This window comes from Bombyx mandarina, chromosome 08, assembly GCF_030267445.1.
Source record: "Bombyx mandarina strain Sakado chromosome 08, ASM3026744v2".
Classification (NCBI taxonomy): domain Eukaryota; kingdom Metazoa; phylum Arthropoda; class Insecta; order Lepidoptera; family Bombycidae; genus Bombyx; species Bombyx mandarina.
Window position 1 is genome coordinate 9,581,092 of NC_143215.1, and position 23,252 is coordinate 9,604,343.

Genomic DNA, 23,252 nt, shown 5'->3' on the forward strand with positions numbered 1-23,252 from the left:
TATTTTCCCACATTTGTGCACTTTCACAAATATTAAACAGTTAATAAACCAGCGTCATTACACATTTAAACCTGAAGAAACACTAAATATACCAAATAAAACAAATCACACAACTTCACTGCGTGCGTTCCCGCCAAAAAGTATGTAGCAAATAAACGTCATCACTCATGACTAGAGGTCGGACTACACAGGTAGATTGATTTTATATACTTGCGTCAAGATATCATAATATGGACATGCCATTTTATCCATAATGTACGGGAAGTAACGGAAAAAGTTCCGGGATTTGAACTATGGAATAAAATAAAAAACATCAAAATCCTTTATTATGAATACAATGAACAATTATTTTTAATTAAACAAAAACATAAACAAATTATTTTTAATCCTCATCGGATACAATTTCTTTTAAAAATGCTATAAAAAACATTATGCTTTATAAAAAGGCCTAAAACATACTTACATAAGAAAATTATTAAAGCTTACCTGAACCAAAGTGCGGTCGATGCGTTATGAACATAGATGAACATGAGATAGAGTAACAAAAGCCCTGTCTAAGTTTTGTCTCACACTGACAAGCGTCATTTCTAATTCAACAGAAAGGGACCAAATACGGTGTAACTGTAACCAAATTCCAAGGTGTTTTTGTATAAAATAAAATATTGATTTATTTCACCATTTGCTAGCACTGGCAGCGTAGGTTGATATTGTTAATACATTTTTCACCTTAAACACAGATTCATGTTCATTTCAAAATTCCGGAACAAATATCACAATAAATATGAAGTTCCGGTATTTTGGAGGCATATCCATATTATCCTCTACGTTTGACGTCAACGACCTTAAATCAATCTACCTACTCCGACCTCTGCGTCATCACAAATAAAGTCATAGTAAATTATTACTTTACCATTTTATTATCATTTTACTTTGTTATTTCATCTCATCATCTTTTCTCATTTTATTTCATTTCATGCCATGTTTTATATAATCAACTTCATTTTATTTCACTTCATACTATCATATTTCATATAATTTTTTTTTACATAATATATAAATGATTAGACTGTATGGAATGACCCTTTGCTTTTCTAGTTGGAAAAATAAAACTACTACTACTTATTTTCATAGACGTGTTAGTATTGTCAGGCGTGTCAGACTCAGAAGTCATCTGCCAAATCAACAATCAACTGTAGCAACCTACGGCCAATACATTGTCTGCTTAAAACATAATTGACTTTACTCCTTTAAACCCGTAGGAATCGGAGAAGTAATATAAATTTATTTAGTACTTAACCAAATAATAATAATATTACGGTAAAATAAAATATAGTGTTCAATTAGAAAGGCACTAATCTAACTAATCAATAGAATTAGCTTTAGAACTATAAGTAAAAATGTCTCAAGATGATACTCCAAGAGTTCTTTCCATACAGAGTCATGTGGTACATGGTTATGTTGGTAATAAAAGTGCAGTTTTTCCATTGCAAGTAAGTAAAAAAAATACAAAATTTTATAGTAAACGGGCTTTCAATAATTTTATTTGTAGAACTTCATTTTTAAATACCTTTGTATCTTTTTATAAATTTTCTGCATATCCTCAAAAGTAATCTATTGAAAGTAAATGTTAGTTGTAAAATCATTTATTTATTCTAACAAGAAACTAATTTAATTCTGAAAGTCCGTTGAGAATAACTAACTGTATTGAAGTAACCTTGCAGATTGACCTTTATTTATCTCAAGTTTCAATTCGTTATTTTTTCTAACAATACTGAAACAAATTAGTTAATTACTTAATGTGCTAAAATAATGAAAAAATATATGAAGACTGACCAATATAAAAAATTGTTTAGCAAAATATTGTAGATGTTGTAATAAATATATACATAGCATATTTTAATGAACCACTACACTAATATGAAAAGTAAATATTACAAATTAATCTAAGCTGAAACAACTCTGAGATTGTGTCCTCTGATTTTAACATTGCCTTCAATATGAAAGTACACAAGTAAAAAAAACTTATGCTTTTTTAAGCTTAACTTAACTTAATGGAAATCATTAGAAGAACTACTAACCAACTTCACTACAGAAATGGTTCTCAAACTCCCAAAATATTGACTAAAACTCTAACAGTAAAGATTATATTATTAACTGTTATTGCAATTAATAGCAGTTAGATCTTTACTAGCAATTTGTTTTCAGGTTTTAGGTTTTGAAGTAGATTCCATAAATACTGTACAGTTTTCAACACACACAGCATACAAGCATATCAAGGGTTATGTATTGAATAATGACCAAATGAAGGAATTAGTTGAAGGCCTGACACTGAATGAGGTTGACTATTATACACATTTCCTAACTGGTTACTCAAGATCGCCAGATTCTCTCAGAGAAATAGCTAAAATAATAAAACAACTGAGAGAGAAAAACCCTAACTTAATATATGGTATGTATTATACTTGACTATTGCTATTTTATTTGAAGTGTTGTGTATTACCTTTAAATTCTTTGTATGGTTCCAAGAACATTTACTTGGTAAAAGAGATTTTAATTTAGAAATGTCCTTGTTCATGAAAAACTTATTTTTTCCTTCACAAGATTCATAAATACCTACTATATTTGTTGGTTTATTTACTCGAAACAATTATTATATGAATGAGGTATTAAAACATGTTTTTTTTTAAAAGAGAAAGAATAGCGAACTTGTTGTATGATGTCTTGTGGGACACACAGGTGGATTCCTCCATCCTGCCTATTTCTGCTGCGAAACAGTAATGCTTTCCAGTTCAAAGGGTAGGTAATCTGTAATTGTACCACCACAGATAGAACTGAGAATTGGAACTCATTCCTCAAGGTGGGTAGAGGCCTTTACATTGTTGGTGTCGAATGGGCCTGGGTAATCATTTAACACAAGATGGGTCATAGATTGTTTACCTGTCTAAGCACAAAAAACAGTTCAATAATTAAAACAAGATAAAATAGTTTCAAAAGATTTGCTTGCAAAAAAACACCTAATACAAATAAAAATCGGTCGAAAATTTTCAACATCAGCTTAAATAATTATTCATATCCCAGCAATAGAAATTATTATTATCCCATAAATGCAGTTAATTCTGTGGTTAGCAACACAAGATAAGATATTTCAGGTGGTAATAACAAGGGCAATTGTACTGTACTGATATGTAGTGTGATTAACAAACAACACTATCAAAAGAACAATAGAAATGTCATTTATAAGATATTATATTATTAGGTAAAGAATTATTTGAAAACGTGAATATTAATAACAAATGGAAACTAGTACAAAAATCACTATTAAAGTCTTATTAGACCTCTCAGCCGGGCTTCCCTTGCACGCCCATAGGGATGTATCCTTGAAACTTACTAGATTAGTTTCACAAGTCCATGTTTTAGCCCTCTGAGTTTCTCGCCGGATCTTCTCAGTGGGTCGCGTTTCCGATTCGGTGGTAGATTCTGCGAAGCACTGCTCTTGCTAGGGCCAGTGTTAGCAACACTGCGGTTTGAGCCCCGTGAGCTCACCTATATGTTAGGGCGAAGCTAAAATAGCCTCTCAAGGCTATCATCATAGGTAGGATAAAAAAAAGAAAAACCTATGTTAACTTCCATTGCGGCTAGTCATTTTACGAAGTAAGGGCTGTCTTACGGTCTCATCCGTCAAGTATCGCTTAGCTTAATGAGATGGGTACCCTTCTAGAATAAATGTCCTAACAACCCACATTGTCTGGTATACGCTCCTGGCGTCGAAGAGAGAGCGGCGCATATTCCTTTACTCACCCACGTAATGAAAGACAGGTCGTTCTCAACCACTGCGCCTATGAGAGCAACGACTCTTGGTGTCTGCTGCTTTACTTCAGGAGTTTAGCATTTCGCAGAAAAAAAAAAAAAAAAAACCCTAAGCTCGCTCGCTGGTGTACCATTGCCACGGCTAAGGGCAAACGGAGAGCGAACTTCTTGAACGCTCATCTTCACAAATAGCCATAAAGAAGCGGTACAGTCTTCAGTTGCTCTTGCAAAAAGCAGATAAACTACGCAGGTTATTTGATTATCTTAAAAAATATACGTTAGTGTTTTGCGCCTCCTTCTTCTAAAACAAGAGCAACCCCAGTTGGGGGGCTATTACATATCTTTCTTCACACCTGTGGCGGTAGCTATATAGAACACAAGATATTTGACAGAACGCCTGAATCTCGTCAACGAAATTTCAGCATATGTACAAGCTCTGAACAATTTGGACCGTTGGCCTACCGAGCAATTACACCCGTTTGGTGGAAAATCTTCTGTTTGTAATTACTTCCAAACACCTAATAACTATGAACAGTTTACTTTTTTGTAATGTTATTTTGTTCTGAATCGCGCAAGGGTTTAAACGACTATGTAAAATAATATTATATTGCCCGATTCTTCTTTGTTTCTAGCCTGCAAGGTCACTGTCTGGCTTTACGCGTAAGACGCCCGCTGTATTCCTTCAGATTTTTTTTATAGCTTAGATGGGTGGACAAGCTCACAGCCCACCTGACGTTAAGTGGTTACTGGAGCCCATAGACATCTACAACGTAAATGCGCCACCCATCTTAAATATATGTCAACCTAACACTTATCAAACGGCTCCGCAATGGAAGACGGAAATTACTATATTAACTAGTGGAAGGGCATCCTACGTATTTGTGTAGAGAAGTACTTAACGATGTGCTTTTAAGCATAAGACAAACCTTTACAATACAATTCTGTTCGGCATGGGAGACTCCGTCATCCTGGCAGGCGATTTAAATTGCCACCACACTAGGTGGAACTGCCACAGTTCAAACACAAACGGTAGGCGTCTCGACGCGTTTATAGACGACCTTACCTTCGAAGTAGTCGGTCCCCCAACTCCAACATGTTATCCGTATAACATCGCGCTCCGTCCGAGCACTATAGACCTGGCACTGCTGAGGAACGTAACTCTGCGCTTACGTTCCATCGAAGCAATGTCAGAGCTCGACTCAGACCACCGACCTGTCGTTATGCAGCTCGGTCGCCCCCACAACCCAGTCACAGCTACGAGGACCATGGTGGACTGGAAGAAGCTGGGCAAATGCTTAGCCGATGCCGCTCCACCAATCCTCCCCTGCGGCCCGGATTCAACTCCATCCCCCGAGGACACAGTCGAATCCATAAACATCATCACGGATCACATCTCTTCCGCGATCATAAGATCCTCAAAAGAAGTCGATGTGGAGGATAGCTTTCACCGCATCAGACTGTCCCCCGAACTTAGGAACCTCCTAAGAGTTAGAAACGCGGCAATCCGGGCCTACGATCAACTTCCCACGCACTCAAACCGGATTCGGATGCGTCGTCTACAGCGGGATGTAAAATCTCGCCTAAGCGACGCCCGAAATGAGAATTGGGATAGTTACTTAGAAGGACTCGCGCCCTCTCATCAAGCATACTGGCGACTAGCAAGGACGCTCAAATCCGAAACTACCGCTACTATGCCTCCTCTCGTACGCCCTTCAGGCCAACCACCGGCTTTCGATGACGATGACAAGGCAGAGTTGCTGGCCGATGCACTGCAAGAGCAGTGCACCACCAGCACTCAATACGCGGACCCCGAACACTCCGAGGCAGTCGACAGGGAGGTCGAGCGCAGAGCTTCCCTGCCACCCTCGGACGCGTTACCCCCCATTACCTCTGACGAAGTTAGAGAAGAAATAGAAAACCTTCAACCTAAGAAGGCACCCGGCTCCGACGGCATCCGCAACCGCGCGTTAAAACTCTTACCAGTCCAACTGATAACAATGTTGGCTACCATCTTAAATGCCGCTATGACGCACTGCATCTTTCCGGCGGTGTGGAAAGAAGCGGACGTTATCGGTATACACAAGCCGGGCAAACCGAATAATGAAACCGCTAGTTACCGTCCGATTAGTCTCCTCCCAGCGATAGGCAAAATTTACGAACGACTCCTTCGGAAACGCCTCTGGGACTTCGTTACCGCGAATAAAATTCTAATAGACGAGCAGTTTGGATTCCGCGCCAAACACTCGTGCGTACAACAAGTGCACCGCCTCACGGAGCACATCTTAATAGGGCTAAATAGGCGTAAACAAATCCCGACCGGCGCCCTCTTCTTCGATGTAGCGAAGGCGTTCGACAAAGTCTGGCACAACGGTTTGATCTACAAACTGTACAACATGGGAGTGCCAGACAGACTCGTGCTCATCATACGAGACTTCTTGTCGAACCGTTCGTTTCGATATCAAGTAGAGGGAACTCGTTCTCGTCCCCGTCATCTGACTGCCGGAGTCCCGCAAGGCTCCGCACTCTCCCCGTTACTATTTAGTTTGTATATCAACGATATACCCCGGTCTCCGGAGACCCATCTAGCGCTCTTCGCCGATGACACGGCTATCTACTACTCGTGTAGGAAGATGTCGTTGCTTCATCGGCGACTCCAGACCGCAGTAACCACCATGGGACAGTGGTTCCGGAAGTGGCGAATAGACATTAACCCCACGAAAAGCACAGCGGTGCTATTCAAAAGGGGTCGCCCTCCGAATACCACTTCGAGCACCCCACTCCCCAATAGGCGCGTAAACACCTCCGCCGTTAGCCCCATCACTCTCTTTGACCAGCCCATACCGTGGGCCCCGAAGGTCAAATACCTAGGCGTCACCCTCGACAGAGGGATGACATTCCGTCCCCACGTAAAAACGGTACGCGATCGCGCCGCGTTTATACTAGGACGTCTCTACCCAATGCTTTGTAGACGAAGCAAACTGTCCCTCCGTAATAAGGTAACCCTCTACAAAACTTGCATACGCCCCGTCATGACGTATGCAAGCGTAGTGTTCGCTCACGCGGCCCGCACCAACTTGAAACCCCTTCAGGTTATACAATCCCGATTCTGCAGGATAGCCGTCGGAGCACCATGGTTCCAGAGGAACGTGGACCTCCACGATGACCTGGAGCTCGACCCCGTCAGTAAGTATCTACAGTCGGCATCGCTGCGCCACTTTGAGAAGGCGGCACGACATGAGAACCCTCTTGTCGTGGCCGCCGGAAACTACATACCCGATCCTGTAGACCGTTTGGTAAACCGTCGACGTCGCCCAAAGCACGTCATCACGGATCCTCCTGATCCATTAACGGTGCTTTTAGGCAATGACAGCACCGGTCACCGTCCTCGCCGAACCCGTCGCTTGCGACGAAGGGCTCGACGAGCGAATTAACCCACAGACACAGCCCACTGAGTTTCTCGCCGGATCTTCTCAGTGGGTCGCGCTTCCGATCCGGTGGTAGATTCTGCGAAGCACTGCTCTTGCTAGGGCGGTGTTAGCAATTCTCCGGTTTGAGCCCCGCGAGCTCACCTACACAAGCTAGGGTACGCTGAAATAGCCTCTCAAGGCTATCAGCATAGGTAGGAAAAAAAAAAAAAGAATGAGAGCATTGAGTTCGTCTGCCCATATGTGGAGCATTAAAATAGTTACATTGATTAAGACGTGTAAACAAATTTTAGATATGGAAAACTATATAACATCTTTAGGAGTTGAATAACGTAATTAAACCGATTTATCTTATCTTCCTAAAGTACAAATACACGCCAATTAATTTAAACAAAAATAATTATATTCATAGATAGATGAGCAAATTACAATATCAATAATAACACAGGATGGACCGTCGCTAAAATATTATATATAAAAAAAAAAAAAAAATTATGTACTTATTATGCAAACGGTGCATTTTTAACCGATGCGTTTCTGTTTTTGAAAATGTATAGTATCTTCTACCATAACAGTATAGTATATTTATATTTTGATCAATTTATATTTAACTAGCGGCCCGCTCCGGCTCCGCTCGGGCCTTTAACAAAAATTTCAACGATATTTGAACACTTATTGCAGCATTATAATAGTTAAACATAATTATGCTGTCGCGACACTTTTTGTAAATAATGTGTTCTACAATGTCGTAGTGCATTATTTTAATCTATCATCAATAGTTTTCGCAGGGCACGCGATGTAAAGAATATTTTAGGTAATTTTTTTACACCTTGGGTTACATTATTGGAGTTTTAGTAAGGATCCCTAATTTTTTTTCAAAAAAAAGGTTACAGTTTTTTTTTTTTTTTATTGCCCTTAAGGCAGACGAGTATACGGCCCACCTGATGGTGAGTGGTTACCGTCGCCCATGGACTTTAGCAATGGCAGGGGCAGAGCCAAGCCGCTGCCTGCCTACCAGTTAATACTCTCCACAAGCCTCATTTGAATAATGTATGTCACTCGGGAATAGTGTAGCTTCCAAACAGTGAAATAATTTTTCAAATCGGTTCAGTAGTTTCGGAGCCTATTCAATACAAACAAACAAACAAATCTTTCCTCTTTATAATATTAGTATAGATTAGTATAGATAAGGCAATAATCAATTCTGTGCTTACTCCAGTCTGTGACCCGGTGATGGGTGATAATGGAAAAATGTACGTACCCGAAGAGATTCTGCCGGTATACCGCGACGTTCTCGTACCGCTAGCAGACATTTTGACCCCAAACCAATTCGAAGCAGAATTGATCACCGGCATTCCAATGAAGGATCTCGATGGTGCTCTGAGAGTCATACAGAGGCTCCACGATATGGGAGTGAAGACGGTGGTGCTGTCTAGTACCGATCTGGGTGACGAGGAGAATATGATCGGCCTGGCTAGTACTGGAGGTATTTATTTTGACTTTTTTAGCCGAAGATTTGTTTAAATTGTAAAAATAATAAACATGCCACACGAAATAGAATGACATAAGAATCGAGTGCCTCGTGTGAGCAGGGATGGGTAGCCTGTCGTTGGTTAACCATTTTAGTGCTGAGCTTATTTCACATATCGTCGCTGTCAAACTAAAATCTGCTATGTGCAAAAACTCTATTTTGAATTAACGACTAAAAACATTTTCGTATAAAATTTTATAAGAAGGTGAATTTTTACTAACTCTATCAAATGAAAGTTATAGATAAATATTAAAGCTTATATAGACACATAACAGTTTTTTTATACGGTAGATAGGGCTGTGAACTATACGAAAAGGTCAAAAAGTAAAAATCTCAAAAAGTGCACATAGCCGATTTTGGTTTGACAACGACGATATTTCGCTGAAATTGCAATAGATATTTTTTTAAACTACGTTACAAGGAATAACTAATATAATAACAAAGAATACAAAAATCATTACTAAATTCACAGCAAAATAATTTTATATACTTATTTACATAATGTTATGTTTTAACTTATTAAAAACCTTATACATGTGCGCATGTATACACGTCCGTGCAGGTCGATACCTACCTAATACCCATAATCAAACTGCGCAAATAGTCGGTAATCTGACGCTCCGCGCTTTAAAGGCATTAATAGAGAGTCGTTTTATCGACGGTCCGCGCTCAAATAGTTAAAAAATCATGCAGCTGTCATGAAGTTACTAGAGCGATAATTTATAATCGTATTCGTGCTTGGTTTGAACATAATATATTTTGGGTTCGTATAGCAATTTATTCCGTTTGACTTGAATAGCATATCTTGCACTCTACGTACACATAAATTAACAACTTATTAAAATTTAATACATGTTTCTGTGCATGAATTTTCGATAACAATATCTTAATGAAACAATTTCGGATTATTTCTTCGAATCTTTCCGATTCATCTTTTGTATTGATATAAATCAATGTTATTTTTAGGATCATGTTACAAGATCCCAATACCCAAAGTGGAGGCAACGTTCACGGGCACCGGAGACTTGTTCGCGGCGTTATTCCTCGCGTGGTCACACTTGACTGGCAACGACGTCAAACTGGCCCTCGAAAAGACGATAGCGACTCTGCAGAGTATTGTGGTGGATACATATCAAACGGCTAGAGGTAGTGTATACGGAGCGTTTGTGTTTTACGCGGAGAATTATCTTTGCGAACTTTTCACACATAGCCGATCCTGCGGACCAAATGGTAAATAGTCGACATCGCCCAAAACACGTCATTTCGGATCCTCCCGACCCACTAACGGTGCTTTTAGGTACCCCAAGTACCGGTCATCGTTCTCGTCGAACCCGTCGCTTGCGACGAAGGGCTCGACGAGTAAATTAACCCACAGACACAGCCCACTGAGTTTCTCGCCGGATCTTCTTAGTGGGTCGCGTTTTCGATCCGGTGGTAGATTCTGTGAAGCACGGCTCTTGCTAGGGTTCGTGTTAGCAACATCGTCAGGTTTGAGCCCCGTGAGCTCACCTACTAATTAAGGTTACGCTGATATGGTATCTCTAGACCAGCGGTCGGGGAACCGGGATAAATTACCCCAAATGGGGTAAAATGAAATTTTGGGGGTAAAAATGAAACTTTTGCGAATAAAAATTATGTATTGAAGTGAAACTTCTTTAGAATCGTTAAACTTTTAGTTATTGTTTTCTTTTCAAATTTATCACGGGGGCTATAATATGAAAGATACTAAAAAAAAGCGATTTCGTTTTGTTTTGTTCATCGCCATGGGGTAATTAATATCAACTTACACAAAAATATTTTGGGGTAATATTTAAAAAAGTTCCCCGATCGCTGCTCTAGACCCAGCTTAGATAGGAAGAAAAAAAACGTACCGGCTTAAAGAGTGGGACGGCCGTTGTACTACAAAAGCCAGACTTAGAACCTATGTCTCAAACTGAGTAACACCAAAAGTGTAAACAGATAAAATTTTCGTGCTTTGCATAAGTGTAATTTTGTTTGTAGCGTCTCATCTGACCGGAAAAATCCCACCACGGTTCACTGAACTCCGTCTCGTGCAAAACAAAACCGTCATTGAAGACCCAAAAATTAAATTAAAGGCTGTGAAAATCAACTAGATTTTATCTAGGAGTACAATGTGCTTCTCATTATAGAATAATATTCAACTATCAAAAGACAATAATTTTATGTACTTTAGTACTTATATATTAATATTATATCAAATTGATTTTGACCGAGAGGCCTAAGTCTGCCTCTTTTTAAATCTCCAGAATGAAATTAGATTAAATTAAAAAAAAACACATGTATATTGTTAGATCATAGATATCAATGAACACAACACAAATGTATTAAGTATATTTTAGATCAAATCTCGAATGACGTTTACAAAACAAACGCATTGTACAATAAATAAGGACGGATCTTTTCTAGAACAAAGTGTCCTTTTAAGCGGAAATCGAATTGAAATACCATGTTTTGGATATATTAAAAATTCTTTCACAAATCATTCCCACTCCGTCCAGATTTGGAGAATTTATTTGAGAACAATTATGCGGTAGGTAGCAGCTTGATTGTGTCCCTAGTGTTACCGACATCCATTAGCGACGGTAACCACTCACCATCAGGGGGTCGTATGATCGTCTGCATACCAGGACACTAAAAAAATGGATATTTCATTCATATCGTCATTCCAAAAATTAAAAGGCTTTGCGAGAAACAATTTCACGTGAACATAATAAAAAAATCTCATCTTTTGTGATGGAATCCTTTTAATTTTTCAAAGTTGCCTTTTCCGGGCTGTGAGCGCTTGAATGAAATTTATATTTTGCTTTTGAACGCTGACGTCATTATACAAAAGTTTGCTTTCTGTATAAGATTAAATTCAAACGGTCACTCCTTTTTTTTTTTCAAATATACGAATTTAAATTCATTGACTGGTTTCATATTCAAGTTTTGTACGAAATAATAAAAACATATTGTTTTTTTATGATTTCAGTACAATGCATAACCTGTCTTAAATGACAGTTTTTTTTTTCTATACAATTGGCTTAAAATGGATACTATGTAGTATAATAAATCTAGATAGATTCACACGACCAAACGAAAGTCTTCCATATTTATTACAAATGTTTCAATGTCTGTGATAGCTATTTTTGTTATTTGTTACACTGTGTTTTCTTGTTATTCTATTTGTAAAAGATTGTGAGAATCATATTTTATTGTTATGTAATTAAAAATGAAATACATTAATTGCAATAATATTTTTAAATATTGTTTTAATACACTTAAACGGATCTGTTTCTCGAGGGACTTATAAGTTTTGTTGTTTTTATAGCGACGAATAATTCAAATCAATACCTCAGTTCCAGTCTTATATGAAAATAAGGAAGTTAATTTAGTTAAACTATTTTACATGTAAGGTTAATAGTTATATTAATTATTTACCAATGGTCTATGCATGGAAATAGAATATATAGATATATAGATATTTTCTTTTTCCTGAAAAAAATTTACTATTTTTTAACGTATCCTTTAATTGCTAAATTACGGAACAGAGAAAAATCTGTGGGTAGTAATTAAATTACAGTTTTTTCTTTTAAACTATTAGTAGGTATTTAATAAAATAGTTTCTTGTATTGGACACGGCTTTATATTGGAAAGAGGTATTGATATGAACGATCGATTTATATTCAAATCGTAGAATATATAGTGCTTATTGTACTATTGTGCTAATAAATGTTGAGCATTTATTTTGGGGCTCTTTTATTCATTGTTCCTTACTGGCGACTGCATACATTGTCAATGACATTAACTATGTAGCTGTAGCACTAGTAAAGTACGTTAGTGATCTAAGATCACTGATTTTTACATAAACATGGAAAATTTGGAGTTAGGACTAACAGTATTTCTACAATTTGCTATTTTAATTTTGTCACTATATGTTTGTTATGTTGTATATGTTTTAACTTTTCCTCCTTCTCTAATAATAATTGTGACTTTATTAGACGCTAGAATTTTTCATAAGCTTTTAAATCTAAATATACCTTCTTTGTATTCAAAGGTAGAGGTGTCCATAGACAACTTTTGGTCGAAATAAGTTCAAAATCGTGGAACAAGAAAATGTTAAAAGAGCGCCTGTTTCATTTCAGTATAAAATAACTCATTCGCGAAGCAGGTAACAACTCTTGAGCTGTTAAGTCTTCCTTGGAGGCGCTCGGGTAGCTGTTAGCAAATCCCGCCCCTTCTGGCTGAGCCTTTGCTCGCCCACCCACTTGTCCCTGTGAAACTGGAAAGGCCTCCGGGCCACCAGTAAGCCCTCAATCATAAAATAAATGAGCACCCCTCTAAATGATGTGATAGTCGAGAGCTAATCATCAATCGCCCCGTTATGATGTAGTATTGCAAAGGTCATTCTAGGTCATCGCTTAATGTGATACCTCGATAGAAGATCATAAATTATCAAGTGGTGACGATTTTAAAACATATCTCTGGTTTATTTGGAAACGAAGTATTAATGACGTATCCGATTCTTGTAGCGATTAAAAACTAGTGTAAACAATATTTTATTTTTACGAAATTTATAATCATTAAATAAAGAAACCTTGACCGATTCAGATCTTTAGATAGCTTCTCAGCTCCTATTACAATAGTAATTAAAAAAAATATACATCCAGAAATTACTTTATAATTACATTTAACAAATGTGTCTCTTATAACGTTGATGTATGAACTATTTTATTAGTTCTAGTTTTATGCATTACAACAGCACCTACTGTCAAAACCACCAAAATAACGTGGTACACCCAAAATATGGACCCGTAGTACTTTAATAACGTAGCCGAATCGTTAAGTATAAAACAAGGAGTAAGATAAATTAGGCAGAATACGCGCATTATTGAAAATCCAATGTCCCAGGGAAGTTTCATCTGTGAATAAAAAAAAAGATATCTTTAAAGGAAGGTCAGCAACTAGATGATGTTCGAAAAGTACCACTACCATTATCATATCTCGTTTCAATGTTTATTTTATTTAATGAACTAATCGTAATTCTGTTTACTGTACTTCTTATATAATCAGAATAGCTCGACGAGACCGAACGAAAACAAACAGTTAATTACGTAGGATAAAAATATGAAACAAATAAACATAAAAAACAAGGGAAAATATAAGTGCCTACTTTCAACATACCACAAAAGAAGCGACCGGTAGGCAGCGGCTTGGCTCTGCCCCTGGCATTGCTGAAGTCCATGGGCGACGGTAACCACTCACCATCAGGTGGGCCGTATGCTCGTCGGCAATAAAAAAAAAAAGTAGACAACGCCAAAAAATTGATAAATTTTAATAGTAAGACATAACGTACTTCTGATTTTAAAGGAAAGGTTAAGGAATATGGTGACGAGGATGATGTGGTGAGACTTATATTTTTGCGTAGTCGACAAAAATAGGCTATTTATTAAATGCTCATCGGCAAGCATCATTTTTCCAAGCAGATGATTCTATACCCAATTTAAATATCCTCTACCGACTTCCACGATAAAATGAACTGCATAATAAAATTAACATGTCATAAAACGAACATTTGACAAATGAGCATTTGCGTTGAGCTACTTAACAGAGACTTCATAAGTTTATCACCGATATTGATATAGGTTCGAAGGGATAACTGATACTATGCTGATGTCTTTTTGTTTTTTTTTCCTACCTAATCCGATAGCCTTGAGAGGTTATGTCAGCGTAATCCTAACATGTAGGTGAGCTCTCGGGGCTCAAACCAAGAGACTTTGCTAACACTAACCCTAGCAAGAGCAGTGCTTTGCAGAATCTACTACCGGAACGGAAACGCGAGAAGAGAGAAACTCAGTGGGCTGTGTCTATGACTTAGTCTACTCGCCGAACCCTTCGTTCGGGCTCAACGAGAACAGTGACCGGTGCTCGAGGTATCTAAAAGCACCGTCAGTGGATCGGGAGGATCCGAAATGACGTCTGATGCCAAAGAGACTTCAACGCTACGTCTCAGAGTAAACGACGGCGATCAATAAACTCCCGATAATCGTTCAAGTAATTTTAGCATGAAATCTTAATTGTATAAACGCAATACACTAGGTTGACTGTACTAACGGCGCCACTAGTATTATAAAGTTCGCTGTATTCTGATTCGAGCTGCATATAAACCCAGAGTGTGGTTGAAATTATGATTTGCGAAAGGAAAGGTCCATTCCAGATCGTCCACACCAAAAATGAAGAAGCACTCCTGAAACGGATTTTAAAAAAATATTAAGATCGGTATCCGAGCTCATTAACTACCTAGTGCTAAGTGGTTACCAGAGCTCATAGACGTCATGCAACTTAAATGAGTTCTAAGTCTCAGTTGTATACTCCAACGGTTGCCCTATCTTACAAACTGAAACGCTTTACGGGTTAACGTCAGATATTGGCAGGATGGTAGTACCTACCCGTGTGGTAGAAGTACAAGAAGCCCTGCCAACAGTAAAGACTTTCCTGTGACAAACAACTAGATATGTACGTACCCAATACCAATAGAAAAATTATAAAGTAGCATCTGTAAGCAGATGACCATACGGTCCACTAAATGGTGAGTAGCTTCCGTCGCTCGTGATCGTGAGCAACGCCAGCGGCACAGCTATGTATGTTCCTACTTTTTTTTCTCATATATTAGTTTTATATATTAATTGAAAGTATTTTACTCATGCTTCACTGCATTTACTTAAAAGTTGTATAAGAACCGTTCCCCTAATTGCAGGCTGTTGGTTCCTGATATACTATAAATCACGATGGTTTCTTTTCATTTGGTTTTACATCTGTAATTTCTACACTACGCACGGAATGTAAGCGTGCCGTCTTTTTTTTTCCTACCTAATCTGATAGCCTTGAGAGGCTGATATCAGCGTCGCCTTAACTAGTAGGTGAGCTCACGGGGCTCAAACCTGATGACGTTGCTAACACGAACCCTAGCAAGAGCCGTGCTTCGCAGAATCTACCACCGGATCGGAAACGCGACCCACTGAGAAGATCCGACAAGAAACTCAGTGGGCTGTGTCTGAGGGTTAATTTACTCGTCGAGCTCTTCGTCGCAAGCGACGGGTTCGACGAGAACGATGCCCGGTGCTTGAGGTACCTAAAAGCACCGTTAGTGGATCGGGAGGATACTTAATGCCGTCAATGATGTAGTGTAACACGGCGTGCAAGTTATATTTACTTTAAATCGGCGTTTCATAAAATATTGACTGCAGAGAAACGACAAAAGAAAGATTTTACGCTAAGCTGATGTTAATAATGTGTACAAAAGCTCGGCAGCAATCCGAATGTTGGTGTTCGGAACTTCTAGGTAGGTATATAGCAAGATTATTTTTGTAAATTTCACTAGGTCGTTTCGCGTTTTTATGGGATACACTAATATTTTTTTTGCCTAGACAGGTGGACAAGCTCACAGCCCACCTGGTGTTACTGGAGCCCATAGACATCTACAACGTAAATGCGCCACCCACCTTTAGATATAAATTCTAGGTAATTCTAGATATAAGGTCTCAGTATAGTTACAACGGCTACCCCACCCTTCAAACCGAAACGCATTACTGCTTCAAGGAAGAAATAGACAGGACGGTGGTACCTACCCGTGCGGATTCACAAGATGTCCTACCAGTAAATTTATAATGTTTATAATATTTTACCACTGTATACATATATAAATTTAACTTGGCAAATTGATTTAACGGCCGTCTGGTGTAGTGGTAAGTGACATGGTCACTACACAAGGGGGTCGCGGGTTCGAATCCCGCCAAGGGAAGATATTTGTATGATAAATATAAATGTCTTTCCAGGGTTATGGGTGTATATTAAATACATGTATGTGTATAATAAAAATATTATATTTATTTCCGGTATCTGGTACTTGTAACACAAGTTCTTTACGAACTTAGCACGGGACCAGTTAACGTGGCGTGATTGTTAGTAAATATTTGTATTTATATTTTATTTCCCTTTCAAATTAAAAAATCTCGTAATTTACCATTTTGGCTAAGGAAATAGTTCTCTTACATCCTTTAAGTGTTAATAAAGTTTTTTTTTTATTTGCGATAAAACACTTGCCTGACTTCAGCATTAGATTTACTGAATCTTTTGTAAATATTCGTGAAAAACCAATAGCGTGTTGGCATGTCCCAACTACTAATTGTATTTTTCATTTTCGGTCCAAATATCAACTTCTCGTTATCGTAACATTTTAACATTCCAAAACTAAACTCGTAGTGGATTAAAGCGTCCGGCGAATCAGAGCTGAAACATTTGCATAGAACCAAGATTATTGAAAGGAATCTCTAATCTCCTGTTAACTACTAGACAATTCACAAACAAAACTCAGTTACCTTAGGGAAGTGGATCATATGTCGAACACTATAAATATCTATATATATCTATCTATATCTATCGATATCTAACTAGTTAGGTCATAAGTATTGTCACACAGTAAAAACTTTTCTTTTAGAATGCTAGGCACAAAAAAGTTTATTGAATTCGAATTTCGAATTGTTCATGAAAATAAAAATGTATACTTTTAGAATTTTACTCATTTTTAAATATGGAGTGGACGCTTAAAGAAGACCGTGTTGCAGTTATTGCGTTGCATCGTTGCGGTTACGCGCCAATTCAAATTTTTAACATATTGAAAAATTTGAATATAACCAAAAAATTCGTTCATTGTACCATCAAACGATACAATGAAGACTCTAGTGTAGATGACAGGTCAAGAAGTGGTCGCCCTCGGTCTGTTAGGACTCCAGCAGTGATAAAAGCTGTGAAGGCGCGAATTCAAAGAAATCCCAAACTTAAGCAGAAACTGTTGGCCCTTCAGATGGGGTTAAGCAGAACCATGGTGAAAAGGGTGTTAAATGAAGACTTAGGGCTTCGGGCATATCGAAGAAAAACAGGACATCGTTTGAATGCTCGTCTAATGGACCTGAGACTGAAGAGATGCCGCGCTTTGTTGAAGCGGTACGCGGGAAAAAAATATCGGGAAATTCTTTTTTCGGATGAAAAAATTTTTACCGTAGAAGAGAGCTACAACAAACAAAATGATAAGGTGTACGCACACAGTAGTGAAGAAGCGAGCAACCGTATTCCGCGTGTCCAACGAGGTCATTTTCCATCCTCGCTCATGGTATGGTTGGGAGTTTCTTATTGGGGCTTAACAGAGGTACATTTTTGTGAGAAAGGTGTAAAAACGAATGCAGTTGTGTATCAAAATACAGTCCTGACGAACCTTGTGGAACCTGTTTCTCATACCATGTTCAATAACAGGCACTGGGTATTCCAACAAGATTCGGCGCCAGCTCATAGAGCGAAGGGCACACAAGACTGGCTGGCGGCGCGTGAAATCGACTTCATCCGGCACGAAGACTGGCCCTCCTCCAGTCCATATTTGAATCCGTTAGATTACAAGATATGGCAACACTTGGAGGAAAAGGCGTGCTCAAAGCCTCATCCCAATTTGGAGTCACTCAAGACATCCTTGATTAAGGCAGCCGCCGATATTGACGTGGACCTCGTTCGTGCTGCGATAGACGACTGGCCGTGCAGATTGAAGGCCTGTATTCAAAATCACGGAGGTCATTTTGAATAAACTTTGTGTCATAAGAATCTATGTTTTGTTAAGTTCATTTTGGTATATGAATGGTTAAATAATGAATAAACTTGTTTCAATTATTTTACATTAAACATGTGACAGAATTTATGACCTGACTAGGTATATATATAAAAATGAATTACTGTTCGTTAGTCTCGCTAAAACTCGAAAACGGTTTAACCGATTTGGCTAATTTTGGTCTTGAATTATTTGTGGAAGAAGAGAAGGTCCAGAGAAGGTTTAAAAGGTAGATAAATATGAAAATGCTCGGAATTAAATAAAAATAACAATTTCGTTTTTCCCTTAATGTGTCCCCCAAAAGTTTAGGTCTTTTATTTATTGATTGAGGCCCTACGAAGTCTGCCGGGTCAGCTAGTCAGATATACAATGTAAGTATATCTTGGCAAGATAATAGCAGCTTATTATTGTTATTACTTTGTTAATGTACCGTGAAATTGTCGTGTTTGCTATGCGAATCCAGTCGTATTAAAAAGTGGTAATAAGAACATTTAAAATTCGAATTGTGCCTATTTAAAAAACAATACATTGAACTGCATATTTGCTTCCTTTAACTAAATTTGAGGAATTACGATTCGTTCTCGTTCTTCATAGACATCGTCAATACCAAGGCCCATGAGTATACATTTTCTCCTTTTATTATTGTCTAATTTCTAAATAATATACGAGCCCACGGCAAACCTTTAGTTAGTGGTTACCAAAACCTATACATAGACACCAAAAAGTGAATGCCGCCACCCATCTTGAGACACGAGTTCAATTGAGAGAAGTATGTAGTATATAATACATATAATGGCTGTATATTAATTGTACATAGCGTAACGGTACAATTTATATTCCTTATAACAAAAAAAAACCACTACAAATGCGGAGAAGAGTAGTTTTAGTAGCTCTAGCTAGACCAACGTCGCAGTGTCATATTCTCTTATTCATATCATCTTGTATCTGAGCAGATTATGTAACCTCTTCTTGCATATTTTGATATGAAATAAAGGGTAGTTAGCAAAATATTCTAATGTCGATGTCTTCTTAATGTCCCCTTAATAGTCCCTTATGTACCTAAAGTATTCGAAACATCGTAAATAATACAGTGACAATAAAAAAAATCAAGATTAAACCGTCAATGTAATTTTAGAAACGTCTACGCGACTCGCGTAAAGGAAAATAGTAAACAGCTTTTACAAAACTTCGTTCCCGTATGCCGACTTCATCAAATTCAAATTTGTAGAAGGTCCGTATCCTGGTATCGGTTGACATTTAGCCGGATATAAACCGAAGCCCGACTCTACGGCTACGCTCGTGCAAAGCAAGTTGATTATCTGACATTGTAAATAGTACATCAACAGCTGCGGTATATTGTACAAGTAACGGATGTCAACAGCGTAATCTTCGTAAAACTTTTCGTTGTTATAAACCTATAAATAATTAATTTTAATGTTAACATCACTCTAAAATTAACATTATGTCTCGTATTCAACACACAAGTATCAAGTTACATTTGTATTAGTATTTGCGATGAACTTTTTTAAACTCTGGTCTCACACATATTATAATAGTAAGTACTTAGTTAGAGTTACTCAGAGATTTCGGTACAACCGCATCGTACATTTTTTTGGAGAGAAGCATAAGGTTAATGACCGAAAAACTATTGTAATTTGTCTTTAAGACCTTGCTCACCTTGAAACTAAGTACGTCTTAGTTCCATTGCTACATCGGCTATGCAGCTCAGACCGCATTGTAAGACTGCTTCATTACAAATATTATCAAGACGCTGATCCAATACGTGTATCGTATACTCGGCTGCCGGATATCGGGATCACATCCGTCGACTAACATCATCTGTGACCCTCTGGCCAAGATTTGAATCATAATTTGATTTACATTTCGTTTTAATGTAAAATATACAAACCGTAGGAGAATATTTCATTCGCAGCAAAAAATAGGCAATGCAACTCAAAAATGCCTTCTTCAGCTTTTGTTCGGTTAGGGTCCTGCAGTCACCGATAGAACTGAGCGAGTTCCTAAAATGATCATTGAATACCGCCCAACGATAATAACTATCTACGGAATGAAAACGAATTGATTTATAATCACCATAAGTGTTTGTACCTATATATATTTTTTATTGCTAAATTGGTGGACAAGCTCAACCCTGGTGTTAAGTGGTTACTGGAGCCCATAGACATCTAAGACGTAAATGCGCCATCCACCTTGTGATATAAGTTCTAAGATCTCAAGTATAGTTACAACGGCTGCCCCACCCTTCAAACCGAAACGTATTACTGCTTCACGGCAGAAGTAGGTAAGGCGGTGGTACCTAACCGCGCGGACTCACAAGAGGTCCTACCACTAGTAATTACACAAATTATAATTTTGCGGGTATGATTTTTATTACACGATGTTATTCCTTCACTGTGGAAGTCAATCGTGAACACTTGTTGAGTACGTATTTCATTAGAAAAATAGGTACCCGCCTAAGATTCGAACACCGGTGCATCGCTCGACACGAATGCACCGGACGTCTTATCCCTTAGGCCACGACGACTTCAAAATATAGTATATATTATAGTATAGATAAATATAGTATAGATTTCCAAAATTAAATTACTCATTATTGATTTATTCTAAACCGAGGTGTAAATCTCAATCGCATAGTTTAACGGCTTTCCAACCTTCAAACAGGAGTGCATCACTGTTTCCTGGCAGAAATAGGTAGTACGCCTAGCTGTATGTGCTCACAATACGATCAACCAGCAACCTATTTTGCAAACACAACTTTTTTTCATTAATTTCCCCTGACCCTTAACCTATTAAGCGCCCGAAGATCATAAACAGCACAGCATGAAGCTAATGTTGCATACAGACACGAACTTGCGCGTTTTTAACAGTGTTACAGCGAGGAAACTCGCACTGATTGGTTCCACTTACATGTCAAAAATGTCAGCGGCTACATAAGTTTAAATGGGATTTCCACTTCCTATATTAAGATAGAAGGCCCAACTTTATTTATAGGCTTTTGTGACTATTGTGACTTTTGTGACTATAGGCTTTTGTGACTATTTTACACCGAGTAGGTCGAACGCTTGCTGCCTATACCTAGGTATAAGTAAACAAAATGTAGACATTACTCCACTTAAATTTTGAGTCACCTTTATGGAGGCCAACGAAGAAGAAGGCATACGCTATAATATCAACAGCATACGGTTCCACATGAATGCTATCAACGTCTGCGATGTTTATTTTGACTGAAGACGGCCCAGGTTTTTGCTCTAATTTAGTCATGTCGGCGGAGTTCAGTTCGAAAGCTAGGCCGACTAAACGTAAAGCTATAGTTTGATGTACCCATATAGCATAGATAGCATCATCTACGTTACAATGTATGTATAGAAGATCCAACCAAGTGAAGCCCAGACTCATTTGATGAACGTATCTAGGGATAAAAAACATTATTAACATAAAATTAAGTTATACTACAAATTTTAGCATTCGAGGCAAATGTAGACATTTAAAATGAACCTTTTTAGTTTAGACGGCTGAACTACCTCCCGTGTAAGCTGGTTTTAACTGGTTACTGATGGTACATTTAAACCGGACTTAACCGCATCATACGATACGAGTCTATCTGGTGCCTTAGCACTTAGATAACGGGCTTCGTTAGAATTTTCCTAGATTCATCATCGGTTGCCTAGGTTATAACGCTTTTAGCGATAAAAACGCATGATGACTTATATTTAAAGTTATTTACGTTTTAGTGTACAATAAACTATACTGTCTCTCTCTCATTCTACAATGGTTAAACGAAACTCGCCGTGCCTTAACCGATACGCTAAAACTGAAGCGTCTCTTGAAGGTTTCATTTAATTTCTTGCTTATTTAGACTAACTTTATGATATTCTCACCTTCTCTCACAGCATTTTATAATCACAATATTCCCCCATACCATGATAATAGCGTGATATAGGTATCGTCCACACAGCAAGCAACAAACCAAAAATCCCAAGCCCGCCCCATAATTCCTCTTCATTTCGATATCTGAAATTTTTCTGTAATTTCTCCCAAGCGATATGCAAACGAGAAGTGATGAGTAATACACTATATCATACCACATTATAATTTCAATATAAATGTTTTGTTTTCGTAAATTTATCTAAAATCGTTGACTGAAATCGATTATGACAAGCATGCTTTTTTTAAAACGATGAAAAAATATTGGGAACTAGGTATTTCTATTCTCTTTGGTAATTTTCCAACTTAGCTTTTGTTTTATATGTCAGATGGTGAAGAGTAGGTAATAAAATCACGGTAACTAATATTTCAGTAGAATACCTAAACGTTCTTGTAATCAGACCCTATCGATGCCCAAGTGTCGATGTGAAAATACCGAAATACGTGAAATCTCTATTTGTTAAACTAATTATAAAAACTTACAACACCTCTTGGCGTTTTTACTACATTTGCTCATAATAATATGTTTTCCATTCTTCGATCGGCTTCCCTTTTTCAAAAATTTCCTGTCCCCAGTTCTTTTTTATTACTTCCTCTCTCTGTACAAGTTAGTATATGCTAGTTATTTCAACTTAAAATATCTGTCCATTCCCGAAAAAAAAGGTGGTAGTCTCTAGGTACTGGTGGTAGGACCTCCTATGAGTCCGCACGGAAAGATACCACCACTCCGCCTATTTCTGCCGTGAAGCAATAATGCGTTTCGGTTTGACGGGTGGGACAACCGTAAGTATACTGAGAACTTATATCTCAAGGTAGGTGGCGCATTTATGTTGTAGATGTCTATGGGCTCCAGTAACCACTTAACACCAAGTGGGCTGTGATCTCATTTACC

At 38.0% G+C, this 23,252-nt stretch overlaps 2 protein-coding genes across 2 annotated transcripts; one reads left to right on the forward strand and one right to left on the reverse strand.

Annotated features, from left to right (window-relative positions):
* The first annotated feature begins 1,127 nt into the window (after nt 1-1,127).
* Nucleotides 1,128-12,509, forward strand: Pdxk (pyridoxal kinase). Its single transcript, XM_028183646.2, has 5 exons — nt 1,128-1,490; nt 2,206-2,449; nt 8,452-8,718; nt 9,730-9,909; nt 10,765-12,509. Exons 1-5 carry the CDS (start codon nt 1,398-1,400, stop codon nt 10,875-10,877), a joined length of 897 nt encoding a protein of 298 aa, XP_028039447.2. The 5' UTR covers nt 1,128-1,397; the 3' UTR covers nt 10,878-12,509.
* A 701-nt stretch (nt 12,510-13,210) lies between these two features.
* LOC114249932 (membrane-bound acylglycerophosphatidylinositol O-acyltransferase frj) lies at nt 13,211-22,793 on the reverse strand. Its single transcript, XM_028183648.2, has 7 exons — nt 22,315-22,793; nt 21,565-21,845; nt 20,325-20,476; nt 19,598-19,830; nt 16,867-17,052; nt 14,878-15,010; nt 13,211-13,685 (listed from the first exon to the last, which is right to left on the reverse strand). Exons 1-7 carry the CDS (start codon nt 22,521-22,523, stop codon nt 13,470-13,472), a joined length of 1,410 nt encoding a protein of 469 aa, XP_028039449.2. The 5' UTR covers nt 22,524-22,793; the 3' UTR covers nt 13,211-13,469.
* Nucleotides 22,794-23,252: the final 459 nt, after the last annotated feature.

Bases quoted from the DNA above. Each gene is read 5' to 3' on its own strand.
- Pdxk (XM_028183646.2), top strand. From the start codon at position 1,398: ATGTCTCAAGATGATACTCCAAGAGTTCTTTCCATACAGAGTCATGTG. The intron at 2,450-8,451 runs GTATGTATTATA...TGCTTACTCCAG, and splicing joins AAACCCTAACTTAATATATG to TCTGTGACCCGGTGATGGGT. The intron at 8,719-9,729 runs GTATTTATTTTG...TGTTATTTTTAG, and splicing joins CGGCCTGGCTAGTACTGGAG to GATCATGTTACAAGATCCCA.
- LOC114249932 (XM_028183648.2), bottom strand. From the start codon at position 22,523: ATGTGGTATGATATAGTGTATTACTCATCACTTCTCGTTTGCATATCG. The intron at 20,477-21,564 runs GTGACTCAAAAT...TTCATTCCGTAG, and splicing joins CTTCGTTGGCCTCCATAAAG to ATAGTTATTATCGTTGGGCG. The intron at 17,053-19,597 runs GTAAAAGCTGTT...CAAATGTTTCAG, and splicing joins GCATACGGGAACGAAGTTTT to CTCTGATTCGCCGGACGCTT.